Source organism: Geotrypetes seraphini, chromosome 4, assembly GCF_902459505.1.
Source record: "Geotrypetes seraphini chromosome 4, aGeoSer1.1, whole genome shotgun sequence".
In the NCBI taxonomy this organism is placed as follows: domain Eukaryota; kingdom Metazoa; phylum Chordata; class Amphibia; order Gymnophiona; family Dermophiidae; genus Geotrypetes; species Geotrypetes seraphini.
Window position 1 is genome coordinate 310,708,021 of NC_047087.1, and position 19,179 is coordinate 310,727,199.

Here is a 19,179-nt window from a genome sequence, read left to right on the forward strand (position 1 = left end):
CATCCTTGGGTCCCTTTGAAGACAGGCTATAAAACTAAATAAAGACTCCTGAGGAAATTTGAAAGTCATGGGGTAGGAGGTAATGTCCTATTATTGGTTAAAAGATAGAAATCAGAAAGTAGGGTTAAATGGTCAATATTCTCAATGGAGAAGGGTGGGGTTCCCCAGTGGTCTGCTGGGACCGACACTTTGTAGCCTATTTATAAATGATCTAGAGATGGGAATAACTAGTGAGATAATTAAATTTGCAGATGACACAGTTGTTCAAAGTTGATAATCATATAAGAGCATTGTGAAAAATTGCAAGAGGACCTTTGAAGACTGGGCATCAAAATGGTAGACATTTATTGTGAGCAAGGGCAAAGGAATGAATGTGGAAAGGGGAAACTGAACTATATAGTAAATGACAGCAGATAAAAACCTGAATGGTCCATCCAGTCGCCCATAAGTTATACCCATTAAAAAATACATGATTAGATTAACTTGTTTCTTCTTTGATATTTCTAGGCCGTAGTCTTCCTCTGGACCGACTCCAACATTTTTATATCTTCTTGAAGGTGTAGCTTCCAGAATTGTACACAATATTCTAAATGAGGCCTCACCAGAGTCTTATACAGGGGCATCAATACCTCCTTTTTCCTACTAGCCATACCTCTCCCTATGCACCCTAGCATCCTTCCAGCTTTTGCCGTCACCTTTTCAACCTGTTTGGCCACCTTAAGATCATCGCATACAATCACACCCAAGTCCCGCTCTTCTGTCGTGTAGATAACTTGTCTAACTTTGTCTTGAATCCCTTGAGGGCGTTTTCCCCTATGACAGACTCCAGAAGAGCATTCTAGTTTTCCACCACTCTCTGGGTGAAGAAGAGCTTCCTTACGTTTATACGGAATCTATCCCCTTTCAACTTTAGAGAGTGTCCTCTTGTTCTCTCTGCCTTGGAGAGGGTGAACAACCTGTCCTTATCTACTAAGTTTATTCCCTTCAGTACCTTGAATGTTTCAATCATGTCCCCTCTCAATCTCCTCTCTTTGAGGGAGAAAAGGCATAGTTTCTCTAATCTTTCACTGTACGGCAACTCCTCCAGCCCCTTAACTATTTTAGTCGCTCTTTTCTTGGCCCTCTCGAGTAGTACCGTGTCCTTCTTCATGTACGGCGACCAGTGCTGGACGCAGTACTCCAGGTGAGGGCGCACCATGGCCCGGTACAGCGGCATGATAACCTTCTCCGATCTGTACGTGATCCCCTTCTTTATCATTCCTAGCATTCTGTTCACCCTTTTTGCCGTGCCGCACATTGCACGGATGGCTTCATCAACTTGTCGATCAGAACTCTCAAGTCTCTTTCCTGGGAGGTCTCTCTAAGTACTGCCCCGGACATCCTGTATTCGTGCATGAGATTTTTGTTACCGACATGCATTACTTTACACTTATCCACGTTGAATCTCATTTGCCTTGTCGATGCCCATTTTTCAAGCTTGATTATGTCACGTTGCAGATCTTTGCAATCCCCCCGTGTCTTCACTACTCTGAATAACTTTGTATCGTCCACAAATTTAATCATTTCACTCATCGTACCAATATCCAGATTGTTTATAAAGATGTTGAAGAGCATGGGTATAAGCACCGAGTCCTTCGGCACCCCACTGGTGATTCTCTTCCAGTCCGAGTATTGTCCATTTACCCCCCACTCTGTTTTCTATGCTCCAGCCAGTTTTTAATCCATGTGAGTATTTCACCCTCGATTCCATGGCTCGCAATTTTCTGAAGTAGTCGTTCATGTGGAACATTATCAAACGCCTTCTGAAAATCCAGATATACAATGTCGACCGGGTCGCCCTTGTCTATCTGCCTGTTTACTCTCTCGAAGAAGTGCAGCAGGTTCATTAAACAAGATCTGCCTTTGCTGAAACCGTGCTGGCTGGTCCTCATCAGACTGTGTCCGTCAAGATGATCAAAGATGCGGTCCTTTATCAACGCTTCTACCATCTTTCCCGATACCGAGGTCAGACTCACTGGTCTGTATTTTCCCTGATCTCCCCTCGAACCTTTTTGAAGATCGGCGTGACATTCACCACCTTCCAGTCTTCCGGAATCTTTCCCGATTTGATTGACAGATTGGCTATTAGTTGAAGCAGTTCAGCTATAGTTCCTTGATGATCCTCGGATGGATGCCATCCGGTCCCAGGGATTTATCGCTCTTGAGCCTATCAATCTACCTGCATACCTCTTCTAGACTGACCGTCAACCCTGTCAGTTTCCCGTCTTCGTTTCCAGCATTTAGCCTGATGGGTTCCGGTATGTTGTGTATATCCTCTTTGGTAAATACAGACACAAAAAATGTGTTCAGTTTGTCGGCGATTGCTTTGTCCTCCTTTAGCACTCCCTTTATTCCATGGTCATCCAACGGTCCCACCGCTTCTTTCGCGGGTCGTTTCCCCTTAATATATCTAAAGAATGGCTTGAAGTTTTTGCCTCCTTGGCTATTTTTTCCTCGTAGTCTCTTTTGTCCCCTTTTACCGCATTATGGCACCTGCGTTGATGCTTATTCCAGTTTTCGTTCGTTCTTGACCTTTTCCATTCCTTAAACAAAGTTTTCTTGTCTCCGATCGCTTCCTTCACCTCTACAGTGACTTTCTAGGATCCGATAGTATACCTGGAAATTCAGTGTCGGGCCATGTCCAAATTCAGGCAGTGATTTCTGGGTATACAGAGCTTGCCAAAATATAGCTGGTTAAATACAATATCAATACTTAGCTGGCTATAAAGAACCGTGTAAAGATAGGCCTGCATTTATGCAGTCATATAATATGCTGTTAATCAGTTAAGTACTGCCTCCGTCTCCAGATCTCCTCCAGCATAGCTAGGTTCAGCTTGGACACTTATTGGGCATTTTTAGCAGCAGCAACTGGTTAGCCCCGGTCAGGCAATTTAAACGTCCCGGAGCCTCTCCTGGCTGTTTAATTCATTTTTGAATATTGGGCCTTTAGATTGTACATCTACTTCACAGGAAATGTTTGTATCTGACCTTGACCTTGAACTTGGATTTGGAAAAGTGAATAATGAAATCTAAAATCCAGATCCACGATTTAGTTCAGCACTTAGCAGAGGCATTAATTTTTGCCGCCTTGGTATCTAGATCCCAACAGCAGGTAAAGCATTTGTTGAGTGCTGTAGAAAATTGTGAAGAGCTGATGCAGAGGTTTTTGCCTGGTGGAACCACCATTCAGCAAGCAGTGCGGGGCCAAGCTGGATGCCAAAAAGATCGCAACTGCCCTGCACCGCTTGCTGTGAGATTAGAGGAGGCAGCCAGCAGCGAGGGACGTATTTCAGGGGGATTTTAAAAAGGTACCGGGGGGAATGATTTTTAAGTTTTAGATAGGCCACCCCATTTAAGTAAGCCGTACCCCATAGGCAGGTTTGTAAAACCCATGTATAGGCTACGGCCTATATATGGGAAAATACGGTAATATAACATAAGATTGGAACACACTCTCTGCGACTACGGGTAGCAGCAAAAGAATATTAAACTCCATAAAGGGTGCACGTCTCAAGCAATTGGTATTGGAGCCCACCAGGGACAAGGCGTTACTAGATCTAGTTCTCACCAACGGAGATAGCGTCACGTAAGTCTCAGTAGGAGACACACTGGCCTCCAGCGACCATAATATGGTATGGCTCAACCTCAAGAAAGGTTTCCCAAAAACAAACACAACAACAAGGGTTCTCAACTTTAGAGGCACAGACTTCAACCGCATGGGAGATTTCGTCCATCAGGAGCTACATAAACAAGCAAAAACTGACAATGTGGAGGATATGTGGTCGTCTCTGAAGTCCATACTACACGAAGCAACAGACCGATACATAAAGACAGTAAGTAAACGCAGGAGAAACAAAAGACCCCAACGGTTCAGTAAAGAAATTTCAGACCTAGTTAAACAGAAAAAAGACGCATTTATCGCCTACAAACATTTAGGCAGAGAGGGGGCAAAAGAGGACTATCTAGACAGATCTAAAGCTGTCAAAACAGCAATCAGAGAGGCCAAACTCCGAATGGAGGAAGAGCTAGCACGGAAAATTAAGAAAGGGGATAAATCTTTCTTCAGCTATATTAGTGACAGAAAAAGAAACAAAGATGGGATAGTACGCCTGAAGCAATCGGATGGTAACTTTGCAGAATCAGACTCTGAGAAGGCAGAATTACTAAACCAATACTTCTGTTCAGTGTTCACCCGCGAGGCGCCGGGAGCTGGTCCACAGCTGCAGACGGGAGATAACTGGAAAGACCCGTTTCAAGATTTCGAATTTACGCCCAGTGGTTTCTACAACGAACTATCAAGACTCAGGGTGAACAAAGCCATGGGACCGGATAACCTGCACCCCAGAATGCTCAGGGAGTTGAGGGAAGTCCTGGCAGAACCATTATCTGTTCTTTTCAATCTTTCCCTAAGCACAGGAAGGGTCCCCTTGGACTGGAAAACCGCCAACGTAATCCCACTCCACAAGAAGGGCTGCAGGACAGAGACAGCAAACTACAGACCAGTGAGTCTCACGTCTATAGTGTGTAAACTCATGGAAACACTGATCAAACAGAATATTGACACAATCCTAGACGAAGAAAAACTGCATGTTCCACACCAACACGGGTTCACCCGGGGTAGATCCTGCCAATCTAATCTGATTAGCTTTTTTGACTGGGTTACTAGACAACTGGATGCCGGAGAGTCACTGGACGTGGTATATTTGGACTTCAGTAAAGCATTTGATAGCGTCCCTCATCGAAGATTACTGAACAAGCTGAAATCGATAGGTTTAGGAGACACTCTAACTACATGGGTTGGGGATTGGCTGAGCGGTAGACTTCAGAGGGTGGTGGTGAACGGTACCCCATCCGAAGCATCGGACGTGATCAGTGGAGTGCCGCAGGGATCGGTCCTGGGCCCGATTCTATTCAACTTATTCATAAGAGATATGACGCAAGGATTTAGAGGAAGGGTATCACTGTTCGCCGACGACGCCAAACTTTGCAACATAGTAGGCAGATGCTTATTACCTGATAATATGACACACGACCTACTGCTACTGGAACAATGGTCAAATACTTGGCAGCTAGGCTTCAATGCTAAAAAATGCAAGATAATGCACCTGGGCAAGAGAAACCCGCGTAGAACTTATGTACTAAATGGTGAGACCTTGGTTAGGACCACGGCGGAACGTGATCTAGGGGTGATCATTAGCGAGGACATGAAGGTTGCCAATCAAGTGGAGAAGGCTTCCTCCAGGGCAAGATAAATGATGGGGTGTATCCGCAGAAGTTTCATCAGCAGGAGACCTGAAGTTATGATGCCGTTGTACAGAGCCATGGTGAGGCCTCACTTGGGAGTACTGTGTTCAGTTTTGGAGACCACACTACCGAAAGGACGTGCTGAGGATCGAGTCGGTTCAGCGAACGGCCACCAGGATGGTCATGGGGCTCAAGGATCTCACGTATGAAGAAAGACTAAAGAAATTGCGGCTATACTCACTTGAGGAAAGAAGAGAACGGGGAGATATGATTGAAACATATAAGTACATCACGGGACGCATCGAGTCAGAAGATGATATCTTCTGGCTCATGGGACCCTCGACCACCAGAGGGCATCCGCTGAAGATCAGGGGAGGGAAGTTTCATGGCGACTCCAGGAAGTACTTCTTCACCGAAAGAGTAGTGGATCATTGGAACAGACTCCCACTCCAGGTGATAAAGGCCAGCAGCGTGATGGATTTTAAGAGAAAATGGGATACTCACGTGGGATCTTTAAGGGAGTAAATTCAGGGGGGGTGGGGATACTTGGAATGGGCAGACTTGGTGGGCTATAGCCCTTTTCTGCCGCTTTTTTTTTTCTATGCTTCTATGTTTCTGTCTGTCATTCACTCTGAAACAATATTTCATAGGGTACTTGAGGAGGATACATGATGGATTCAGTGTCCTTTGGGTGTTCTCACTGTTTTGAACCAAAACATGACCATCAAAGTGGATGTTTAACCAGAAATTACTATTGCTACTACTTATCACTATAGCGCTGAAAGACGTACGCAGAGCTGTACATTTTGACTTTTATAGACAGTCCCTGCTCGGAACAGCTTACAATCTAACTTGGACAGACAGACATGACATATAGCGTTGGGGATGCAGAACCCGAGGAGTTAGGAGTCGAAAGCTTTGAACTGGGCCTTGAACACTGCCAGAGATGGAGCCCGCCATAGGGTTTCAGGCAGCTTCTGCCAAGCATACGGTGCAGCAAGGTAGAAAGGGCAAAGTCTGGAGTTGGCAGTTGAAGAGAAGGGCACAGATAGGACGTTTTAAGATTTATGCTGTAGTGCAGGGGTGTCCAACCTTGGCCCTCACCAGGTCAGGTTTTCAGGATTTCCCAAATGAATATGCATGAGATCTATTTGTATACAATGGAAGCAGTGCATGCAAATAGATCTCATGCAAATTCATTGGGGAAATCCTGAAAACTCGACTGGATTTTGGCCCTTGAGGACCGATATTGGACAACCCTGCTGTAGTGCATTTGGAATGGGTATGGAAGAAAAGAGTACATACTCTTTGCCAATGAGCAAATACAATGAGCTGATTCCTTACATCAAAAGCGGTGACATGAGCATAATTCAAGGACATCCACTTAACAGGAAGGGTGAGTTGCAGGACATGAACACAGTGAGCATGTGATAGAAACAGACTTTCTGCCTGTCATTAGCTGCTGTGTGTGTATATAATATGTAATTAATAGTCTGCTAAATCAAGGCTTGATCCCTTGCAAATAAAGATCTTATCTTTTTTCTTTTTATTACAGACTACTATTTTAGAATCCAGTTCTGCTGCTTGTGTAAACGAAACCATTTGTTCTGTCCTTACAGAAGGTCATCAGGGTGAAAGACCTAGGAGGAGTCCTAGTTTTGCTTCCTGAACGTAGCTTCCTAATTGCTCATTGTACCCTACTGTCCCCCCTCCCCCCTCAATCTGTCTTTTGCTTGCTGGGACATTTTGATTTATTATTCTGCTTTGTTAAATTATCATTTGCACGTAGATAAAATAGTGTAGTGGCCTTGGGTTGACTCACCCAGTATCAAATAAATCTTCTTGTCTCTCTGACAGTCTGCCAATACATTTTCCCCTCTTTCTTACTTGTTCCTCCTCTATCCTTTTTTTTTTTTAAACTAATACTTCTACAAAACAGAAATGTTTATGACTCTACACAGGAAGCTAAGGAGGGGAAGAGATTTTGGAATTAGCACTTGCCTTTTTCAGTTGTAACTCAAGATCAGCTGCATTCAGATACAGTAGATATTTTTCTGTCTCTAGAGAACTTGCTGGCTAAAGCAGTGGTCTTAAACTCACAGCCTGGGGGGGGGATGTCACATGCGGCCCGCCAGGTACTATTTTGAGGCCCTTGGTATGTTTATCATAATCCCAAAAGTAAAATAAAACAGTTGCTTGATCGTATGTCTCTTTAGCTATAAATGACAATATTATTATTAAGACTTAGTCAAAAGGAAAGATCTATAAACTATAAAGAGTTTTACCTCATGCAAAATTGTCATTTCTTTAATAAGACATTACTGTATTTTCCACTCCATAAGACCACCTCACCATAAGACGCACCCCAGATTTAGAGAAGGAAAACAAGAAAAAAAAAACCATTCTGAACGAAATTGTATACTAATATATACCCGACACCTTTAAATTCTGTCCCAGCCCCCCAGCGGTACCTTTAAATTTTGGAGGTCGGTGGACGGCTGCCTGCTGATTGTCGGGGCCCGCGGCGCTCAAGCACGCTAATGCCTGGGCCTGCGACACTTCCTAATTGTGCCGGTCACTGGTGCTTCCCTGGACGGCTGCCTTCTGATTACTGGCATGTTGGGGCCAGCGGTGCACAAGCGCGCTGCTGCGTGGGTGCGCACCACTTCTGAATGGTTGCCTCAGTTCTCGTGAGGAGCTATCAAGAACTGAGGCAGCCATTGGATTTTTGGATGTACAGTAGACTCTCAGTTATGCGGCATCCATGGGGATTGATAGATGCTGAATAAATGTAGCTTATTTATTTATTTGAGGCTTTTTTAGCCCGTCCTCCCAAAGGCACTCAGAATGGGTTACAAATCAGGTACTCGAGCATTTTCCCTATCTGTCCCGGTGGGCTCACAGTCTTTCTAATATACCTGGTGCAGTGGAGGATTAAGTGACTTGCCCAGGGTCACAAGGAGCAGCATGGGGTTTAAATCCACAACCTCTGGGGTGCTGAGACTGTAGCTCTAACCACTGTGCCACACTCTCCTCCCTTTCTGGTTGCTTGAGAGTTACTATTAAAAATAGGCCTAACTACCGTATATACAGTACTCTAATAGAAACCAAGATTTTTGGTCTCAGTTTATATTCAAGCTGCCCCCCCCGTAACTGACCGGCATTGTGTTTACCATACGCATGCCAGTGCTGAAGGAGCCTGCCGCCGATGTTCTGCGCTGGGCCGCTGTGGGTCCGGCTTTTTGTCCTCTCTGAGAATCTCATGAGAATCTTGCAGCGGTCCAGCATAGAACATTGGCGGCAGGCTCTTTCAGTACTGGCACGCATAAGGTCAACACAGTGCTGATCAGTGTGGGGGGGGGGGAGGGGGGGAAGGTGGACAGCAGCGCCGATCGTCTTGGGCACAAAGGGAGGAAAGCAGTGCTGGTGGCCTTGATCGGGGGGTTGCAGTGGAGGGTAGCAGCACCGGTGGCCTCGGGTGCAGGATTATTTTTGCTGGTTGGTTGAGAATGCTGGTTAACTGGAATTCTATTGTATGCATTTTTTGATTATGAACCCCAAAGGAACCTTATATGGTAAAAGGATGGAATCGGAACAAAAACTTGGAACAATTCCAGTAGTAAGGCCTCGGTTGAACTTCTACGGTCTGTGTCTCAAATATTGCAAAACAGGGCAGACTTGTATTGTCTGTATCCCGATTAGAGATAGGCAGGAGTGGGCACTGACAGCAACTTTAGCAGTTGGGAAGTAGAACCAGTGCCGAGCAGACGTCTGCTGTCTGTAACCTGAGGATTTTGGGGACGGATCAAGAAAGTGTGCGCTCTTTGTGTTACATTCACCTAAATGTTAATAGCAGACAAAATGTCAGTTTGATGGTTTATTCAAGGATTATCTGAAATGATAAAACCACTCTTCCATGATTGTGTGGCTGCCCTATTTCTTATGCCAGTATTTGATCATAATGGAGTGCACCCTTATGGAGTGGCAGGTGCAACTCTAGTTGCCTTATTGGACGGACTAGATGGACCATGTGACTCTTTATCTGCTACAAAAGAAACAGTGATGCTGATGCTGGTGATGTTCAGTGAGGCTGGTGTGCTTATATGTTAATTTAAAACTCTGCCTAATCAGTGCGATGGCTCCGGCCATCATCAGGAGCCATAACTTGAACATAAGAATAGCCTTACTGGGCCAGACCAATGGTCCATCAAGCCCAGTAGCCTGTTCTCAAGGTGCCCAATCCAGGTCATGAGTTCCTGGCCAAAACTCAAGGAGTAGCAATATTCCATGCTACCGATCTAGGGCAAACAGTGGCTTCCCCCATGTCTTTCTCAATAGGAGACTATGGACTTTTCCTCCAGGAACTTGCACAAACCTTTCTTAAAACCAGCTATGCTATCCGCTCTTACCACGCGTTCCAGAGCTTAACTATTCTCTGAGTGAAAAAACATTTCCTCCTATTGGTTTGAAAAGTATTTCCCTGTAACTTCATCGAGTGTCCCCTAGTCTTTGTCATTTTTGACTGAGTGAAACATCGATCCACTTGTACCCGTTCTACTCCACTCAGGATTTTGTAGACTTCAATCCTATCTCCCCTCAGCCGTCTCTTTTCCAAGCTGAAGAGCCCTAACCTTTTTAGTCTTTCCTCATACGAGAGGAGTTCCATCCCCTTTACCATCTTGGTCGCTCTTCTTTGAACCTTTTCTAGCGCCACTATATCTTTCTTGAGATAAGGAGACCAGAATTGAACGCAGTACTCCAGACGAGGTCACACCATGGAGCGATACAGGAGCATTAATGTGTAATGCTCTGCAGAGTGTAATTTGTCACAAAAGATAGCGCCAACTGGAGAGAACAGCTATCTTTTGTGACAAATTATGGTACACTCTGCAGAGCATTATACATTCAAGTTAAGGTTCCTGATGAAAGCTGGTTAGGCCGAAACACGTCTATGTCGAGCATTGCACTGATTAGGCAGAGTTTTAAATAAACATATAAGCACACCAGCATCACTGAGTATCTCCACTGTTGTTTCTTTTGTGATTGAGTTGTGGAGACAATTCTCCTGTCTTTTCTTGCCATATTGTCCTTTATCTGCTGTCATATGCTACTGTATATGCATCAGTAGATGGGGGGGATTCACTTCTTGCACCATCTGCTGCTGTATTTACTGTGCAGCAAAAGTCTGCCATGTGTGATTAACTGCAGGGCAGATGCTGACCCCACCACCCACCGCTACCACACCAACTTTGCAGTTACCATGTGCAAATGTTTTTCAGCTAATGTGCAGTATATAAGAATAAAGTTGTTGTTATTATTATTATTAAATGCTTCCATTGTTTTGGCCAGGACCTATTTGCTTATTGGAATATCTGTCATGATTATTTCTATTGAGAGATATATCTCCACAAGTTCAAATTCAATACAAAATATGTAAAAAAAATTTTGAATAAATAAATACTCCACAAGTTCAAATTCAATACAAAATATGTAAAAAAAATTTTGAATAAATAAATACTCCACAAGTTCAAATTCAATACAAAATATATACAAAAATTTTGAATAAATAAATACTCCACAAGTTCAAATTCAATACAAAATATGTAAAAAAAATTTTGAATAAATAAATACTCCACAAGTTCAAATTCAATACAAAATATATACAAAAATTTTTGAATAAATAAATACTCCACAAGTTCAAATTCAATACAAAATATGTAAAAAAAAATTTTGAATAAATAAATACTCCACAAGTTCAAATTCAATACAAAATATGTAAAAAAAATTTTGAATAAATAAATACTCCACAAGTTCAAATTCAATACAAAATATGTAAAAAAAATTTTGAATAAATAAATACTCCACAAGTTCAAATTCAATACAAAATATGTAAAAAAAAATTTGAATAAATAAATACTCCACAAGTTCAAATTCAATACAAAATATGTAAAAAAAAATTTGAATAAATAAATACTCCACAAGTTCAAATTCAATACAAAATATGTAAAAAAAAATTTGAATAAATAAATACTCCACAAGTTCAAATTCAATACAAAATATATACAAAAATTTTTGAATAAATAAATACTCCACAAGTTCAAATTCAATACAAAATATGTAAAAAAAAATTTGAATAAATAAATACTCCACAAGTTCAAATTCAATACAAAATATATACAAAAATTTTTGAATAAATAAATACTCCACAAGTTCAAATTCAATACAAAATATGTAAAAAAATTTTGAATAAATAAATACTCCACAAGTTCAAATTCAATACAAAATATGTAAAAAAAATTTTGAATAAATAAATACTCCACAAGTTCAAATTCAATACAAAATATGTAAAAAAAATTTTGAATAAATAAATACTCCACAAGTTCAAATTCAATACAAAATATGTAAAAAAAATTTTGAATAAATAAATACTCCACAAGTTCAAATTCAATACAAAATATGTAAAAAAAATTTTGAATAAATAAATACTCCACAAGTTCAAATTCAATACAAAATATATACAAAAATTTTTGAATAAATAAATACTCCACAAGTTAAAATTCAATACAAAATATGTAAAAAAAAATTTTGAATAAATAAATACTCCACAAGTTCAAATTCAATACAAAATATATACAAAAAATTTTGAATAAATAAATACTCCACAAGTTCAAATTCAATACAAAATATGTAAAAAAAATTTTGAATAAATAAATACTCCACAAGTTCAAATTCAATACAAAATATGTAAAAAAAATTTTAAATAAATAAATACTCCACAAGTTCAAATTCAATACAAAATATGTAAAAAAAATTTTGAATAAATAAATACTCCACAAGTTCAAATTCAATACAAAATATATACAAAAATTTTTGAATAAATAAATACTCCACAAGTTCAAATTCAATACAAAATATGTAAAAAAATTTTGAATAAATAAATACTCCACAAGTTCAAATTCAATACAAAATATGTAAAAAAATTTTGAATAAATAAATACTCCACAAGTTCAAATTCAAAACAAAATATGTAAAAAAAATTTTGAATAAATAAATACTCCACAAGTTCAAATTCAATACAAAATATGTAAAAAAAATTTTGAATAAATAAATACTCCACAAGTTCAAATTCAATACAAAATATGTAAAAAAAATTTTGAATAAATAAATACTCCACAAGTTCAAATTCAATACAAAATATGTAAAAAAAATTTTGAATAAATAAATACTCCACAAGTTCAAATTCAATACAAAATATATACAAAAAATTTTGAATAAATAAATACTCCACAAGTTCAAATTCAATACAAAATATGTAAAAAAAATTTTGAATAAATAAATACTCCACAAGTTCAAATTCAATACAAAATATGTAAAAAAAATTTTGAATAAATAAATACTCCACAAGTTCAAATTCAATACAAAATATATACAAAAATTTTTGAATAAATAAATACTCCACAAGTTCAAATTCAATACAAAATATGTAAAAAAAAATTTTGAATAAATAAATACTCCACAAGTTCAAATTCAATACAAAATATGTAAAAAAAATTTTGAATAAATAAATACTCCACAAGTTCAAATTCAATACAAAATATATACAAAAATTTTTGAATAAATAAATACTCCACAAGTTCAAATTCAATACAAAATATATTTTGTATTGAATTTGAACTTGTGGAGATATATCTCTCAGTAGTAATACTCATGACAGATATTCCAATAAGCAAATAGGTCCTGGCCAAAACAATGAAAGCATTTAATAATAATAATAACTTTATTCTTATATACCGCCAACATCAGCAGTTCTAGGTGGTTTACATAAAGAAGAACTGAACAATAAGTTAAAAATACAAGTTATATGGGAAATACAATAGTATAGAAAATTCAAAAATGCCGCATTTTAACCAGTCAGTCAAGTTAAAATTTTATCAAACAAATTAGTCTTAACTAGTTTTCTAAAGGAACAGTAAGATGAGGCCTGAAAATTAATTTCACCTAGCCAGGTATGCAATTTACCAGCCTTAAACGCAAGTATCCTTTCCACAAACATTTTGGATTTGGGTAGGGAAAAAGGTGAGAACTTCGAGTAGTCTTAATAGACCTATACAGCTCAAAATGAGAGAGAAGGTAAATTGGAGCCAAGCCATATACAACTTTAAAGCAGATGCAAGCAAATTTAAACAGGACTCTTGCTTCCACCGGTAGCCAATGTAATTGCTGGTCATATGGTCATGCCTTTTGGTTGAGGATGGGCTGGGGAGGGCTTCAATGGCTGGGAGGATGTAGATGGGCTGGAGTAGCTTTTAACAGAGATTTCGGCAGTTGAAATCCAAGCACAGTACCGGGTAAAGCTTTGGAATTTTGCCCAGAAATAGCTAAGAAGAAAAAATTTTAATTGATTCAGATTGGGCAGACTGGATGGACCATTCATTCTGCCGTCATCTACTATGTTATGTTACTATGTTCTTCAGGCCAAAAACTAATCTGACAGCTGTATTTTGAACTAACCTAAGTCTTCTTAATAGTTTCTTGTAGGAACCCAGATAGATAATGTTACAGTAATCTATAATGGACAAGAATGTCGCCTGGACTAGCAATTTAAAAGATGTAGAGTCAAAATACTTTTTGATGGTCTGCAGCTTCCATTTAACTTATAATTTGATTTTTATTTGCTTTCAGATGGCCTTGTCGTCATCGGTGTCCATTCAGCCAAGTTTCCAAACGAAAAAGTTCTGGATAACATTAGAAGTGCGGTTCTTCGATATAACATCTCCCATCCTGTGGTGAATGATGCTGATGCAACCCTGTGGCAAGAACTGGAAGTATCCTGCTGGCCCACACTGGTTATCCTGGGTCCACATGGAAACCTGCTTTTCTCTCTAATTGGAGAGGGAACCAAAGAAAAGTTATTTTTATTCACCTCCATAGCTTTGAAGTATTACAAAGAAAAAGGAGAAATCACAGACAATCGTGTTGCAGTAAAGCTATACAGAGACTCGCTGCCACCTTCTCCTTTGCTGTTTCCTGGTAAAGTGACAGTGGATTGTTCTGGTGACAGATTGGTGATAGCAGATACAGGACATCACCGGATTTTGGTAGTCGGGAAGAGTGGACAAATCATGCATGTTATTGGTGGTAAGAGATGTATGTTTTTCTGCAGTGTAAAATAAGGGCATGTTCTGGTAAAGTTCTGTTGCTAAATATTTGCATAATGTTCTGCAGATCTGGGATCTGTGTCCTGTACATGTGGTTCATAGACAACCCCGCGAAAGACAAAGGCGCGCGCCGACAACTGAGCGCAAGATGGAGGTGCGCGCCGAAGAAAATTACAGTTTTTAGGGGATCCGACGGGGGGGGGAACCCCCCAGTTTACTTAATAGAGATCGCGCCGGCGTTGTGTGGGGTTTGGGGGGTTGTAACCGTCCACATTTTACTGTAAACTTAACTTTTTCCTAAAAACAGGGAAAAAGTGAAGTTTTCAGTAAAATGTGGGGGGTTACAACCCCCCAAACCTCCCACAACGCGGCGCGATCTCTATTAAGTAAAGTGGGGGGTTCCCCCCGTGCCCCCCCGTCGGAGCCCTAAAAACAGTAATTTTGTGCGGCGCGCACCCCCGCGCTGCGCTCAATTGTCTGGGCGCGTCTTTGTCCCGGCGCGCTTTTGACCTGACACTGTATATGTAGCTCAGTATGGTTAGAAAGTACAGTGACAGCTTCCTACTTGAATTTGCAGCGTTTTATGAATAGATGGTGGCATTATGCAGGTTGTTTGTTTTTGTTGTTTTTTTTTTTTTTTTTTTGCATTATACAGTTTTAAAACTTCTTTTGTACTCGGGTAAGATCTTCTTAGCTTTGAGTAAAATAAGATCAGATATTTATTTTATTTTATTTTAAATTTCTATACTGTTTTATTCCAAAATGGTTTACAATAAAATTACATACATAAAATATTGAAACAGGTCGGAACAGATAAACACAAAAGCAGAAAGATTCAATCCTTACAATAGGTCAGATGCTCAAAGAAATGCATCGACAAATAATTGCGTTTTCAGCAGTTTCCTGAACGAACTCCTATCGCCACATTTCTGAATTTGGCCAACAAGGCCATTCCACAGTTTTACTCCTGCACATGAAAAGGTCATAGCATTCGGTTCTACATACTTGGGATTGGCCTTTGTTTTCAACAGTGCTGAATTTTCAGAACGCAATGATCTTGATGGTTGATAACCAGTCATCAAACTCTTAAAAAATTCTGGAATCGTGCCATATAGAAATTGATGCCATAGCATAATTGCTTTATATTGGATTGTAAATACAAGTGGTAGCCAATGCAGTTGTCGGAGATATGGGGTAATAGGTGTCAGGTCAAAAGCGCGCCGGGACAAAGGCGCGCGCAGACAATTGAGCGCAGCATGGAGGTGCGCGCCACAGAAAATTACTGTTTTTACGGCTCCGATGGGGGGGGGGGCGTGAGGGGGGAACCCCCCACTTTACTTAATAGAGATCACGCCGCATTGTGGGGGCGTTGTGGGGGGTTGTAACCCCCCACATTTTACTGAAAACTTCACTTTTTCCCTGTTTTTAGGGAAAAAGTTAAGTTTACAGTAAAATGTGGAGGGTTACAACCCCCCAAACCCCCCACAACGCCGGCGCGATCTCTATTAAGTAAACTGGGGGGGGCTCCCCAACAAAACCCCCGTTGGAGTCCCTAAAAACTGTAATTTTCTTCGGCGCGCGCCTCCGTCTTGCGCTCAGTTGTCGGCGTGCGCCTTTGTCTTTCACCGAGTTGTCTATGAACCGGGTAATATGTTCATAACTTGGCGTTCCGGTTATCAATCTGGCCGCAGCGTTCTGGATCACCTGCAATGTCCTGCACCTGGTTTTAGTTATTCCCAGGTACAGGACATTGCAGTAGTCCAGCCGCGACAAAATTATTGCTTGTACAACAGCACGAAAGTCAACTGGTGACAGCATTGGCTTTAAACGATACAATAAATGTATCAGTGGAAAGCATACTTGCACTCTCTTTACCACTTGACAACTCGTAAGTCCTGGGTCCAATTTTACTCCCAGAACTGTCATTGATTCCCTCACCAGCAATACCTCTTCTATCACTTTTAATGATTTACCCACAAACATTGTCTTTTCTACAAAGGTGTGCTAGCGTTTTTAGTGTGCACTACCTGAAAAACTATCATCTGCTCAAGAGGAGGTGGTAGCGGCTAGCGCATGCGGCATTTTAGCATGCGCTATTCCGCGCGTTAAGGCCCTCACGCACCTTTGTAAAAGGAGCCCTCAATCTCAAGATATATAAATGTTTAGCGCTTGCTTATTCTCAGATTAACTCAGTGTATCTCAAACTTTTTTAGCTCCGGCACACTAAACGGAGCAAATGTTTTTCATGGCACATTATAATTGAAATAAAAAAATTGCAAAACCAACAAAAATTAAATTTGAGAGTTTTTTATTTAAAGTTCTTTAAGCTATGTATGAGTAATTGTTAACAACGGTGAAACAAAAGTAGATAGAATAGAATTGCTAATCAATGTGATGGATGTGCTTGTTTTTGAGTGCAAATTAACTCAAAACATGGCTTGATGGTCAACTAGCAAACACACATTTCATCATCCAAGATTTCATCGCCCAGGATTTTTGTTGCAGATACCTCGGTGATCGGTAATCTATCGATGCAGATTGGGGTTGACAGTTGTTTGCCCTCCTTCTAGGGAAAGAGTAAGCAGTCCGGTTCAATATGTTTGTGAGTGACATTACTGAAGGGTTAGAAGGAAAAGTGTGCCTTTTTGCAGATGATACCAAGATTTGTAACAGAGTAGATACCGAAGAGGGAGTGGAAAATATGAAAAAGGATCTGCAAAAGTTAGAGGAATGGTCTAATGCCTGGCAACTAAAATTCAATGCAAAGAAATGCAGAATAATGCATTTGGGGATTAATAATAGGAAGGAACCGTATATGCTGGAAGGTGAGAAGCTGATATGCATGGACGGGCAGAGGGACCTTGAGGTGATAGTGTCCGAAGATCTAAAGGCGAAAAAACAGTGTGACAAGGCAGTGGCTTCTGCCAGAAGGATGCTGGGCTGTATAAAGAGAGGCGTAGCCAGTAGAAGGAAGAAGGTGTTGATGCCCCTGTACAGGTCATTGGTGAGACCCCACTTGGAGTATTGTGTTCAGTTTTGGAGACCGTATCTGGCGAAGGACATAAGAAGACTTGAAGCTGTCCAGAGGAGGGCGACGAAAATGATAGGAGGCTTGCGCCAGAAGACGTATGAGGAGAGACTGGAAGCCCTGAATATGTATACCTTAGAGGAAAGGAGGGACAGGGGAGATATGATTCAGACGTTCAAATTCTTGAAGGGTATTAACGTAGAACAAAATCTTTTCCAGAGAAAGGAAAATGGTAAAACCAGAGGACATAATTTGAGGTTGAGGGGTGGTAGATTCAAAGGCAATGTTATGAAATTCTACTTTACGGAGAGGGTGGTGGAGAGTAAAACTGTAACTGAGTTCAAAGAAGCGTGGGATGAACACAGAAGATCTAGAATCGGAAAATAATATTAAATTTTGAACTAAGGCCAGTACTGGGCAGACATGCACGGTCTGTGTCTGTGTATGGCTGTTTGGTAGGGGATGGGCTGGGGAGGGCTTTAGTGGCTTGGAGGGTGTAGATGGGCTGGAGTAGGTTTTAACGGAGATATCGGCAGTTGGAACCCAATCACAGTACCGGGTAGAGCTTTGGATTCTTACCCAGAAATAGCTAAGAAAATTTTTTTTAAAAAATTTAAATTGAATCAGTTTGGGCAGACTGGATGGACCATTCGGGTCTTTATCTGCTGTCATCTACTATGTTACAGTCACTCTCTTTTTTTTTCGATTTAATTTCTGTCGGAGCTGAAAATCCAAGTTCACAAAGATAAGAAGGTCCAAACGGTAACAAAGCCTTGATTGCTTTGTTGCTCAGGTTAGGATAACTACTGCATAAAAAATTAGACTAAAATTACTTGCCGTTAGTTTTCAAGGACCAATTACATCAAGGAATGATGCAAGGGGCGGTTGTATCCTTACGCAGACAGACACTCATAGCGTTGACAGACTCTTGAATCTATTCTGGAATCTCTCGGGGCACACCACTCTGCCATGGCGCACAGTTTGAGAAAACCACAAAAAACCCTTAAGGACTCAGTAGCCAATAAAGTCCAAACTAAATTTCAAGGAAGAAAAGGGAGTTGGCTCACAGTCAGAATTTTCCCAAAAGGAAAAGATTGAAAGGAAAAAGTTTCAATAATAATGAAACCCAGCTTTACTTGGTTTGTCAAACAAACCTCTAATCTAAACACCATTACTCCAGTGGACATCAGTATGAGCCATTTAAAAGGCGCCCAGTGTGTAATAAAGGCTCAGGCAGTAACTTCTCGATGACTTGCATCACCCAGACAAAAGTCTAGATAAAGGCTGCCTCATACATCATGTTTTCCTTTGTTATAAAAAAGAAAGCCTCAAATGTGCAAGAATAAATAAATAAATAAATACCTTTCAACCATTCACTCCTGGGATAAAACGAATAATCTCCCAAGACATATAAGATAAAGTGTCAATGGCATAAAAAGTGCCTGTGCTACAATTAAAAAACAGTATATCAAACGGTGAATAAACAATAATGATGAAAAATGCCCAAAAGAAAAAATATATACATATATGTGCAAGATGGATCCAAGTATTCAAAGTCAATGCCTTAAGGACTAGGAGATAATAGCACCAATACATAGAATGATGCCAACAGTTCGTTGAACAAAAGTTGGTGGAAAAACTTGAAGAAAATCAGTTCAATCATTAGGAAACACCTGTTCAAGTTCATGTAATACGTGTGTCCTGTAGTTT

At 40.3% G+C, this 19,179-nt stretch overlaps 1 protein-coding gene across 3 annotated transcripts in view; it reads left to right on the top strand.

Annotated features, from left to right (window-relative positions):
* The window catches only part of NHLRC2 (NHL repeat containing 2), a 204,559-nt gene that overhangs the window by 47,745 nt on the left and 137,635 nt on the right, over nt 1-19,179 (top strand). For all 3 annotated transcript variants that reach the window (XM_033941353.1, XM_033941354.1, XM_033941355.1), the window contains exon 3: nt 13,966-14,421. In XM_033941353.1, the coding sequence (XP_033797244.1) occupies nt 13,966-14,421 (456 nt within the window). The remainder of the gene's footprint in view (nt 1-13,965; nt 14,422-19,179) is intronic.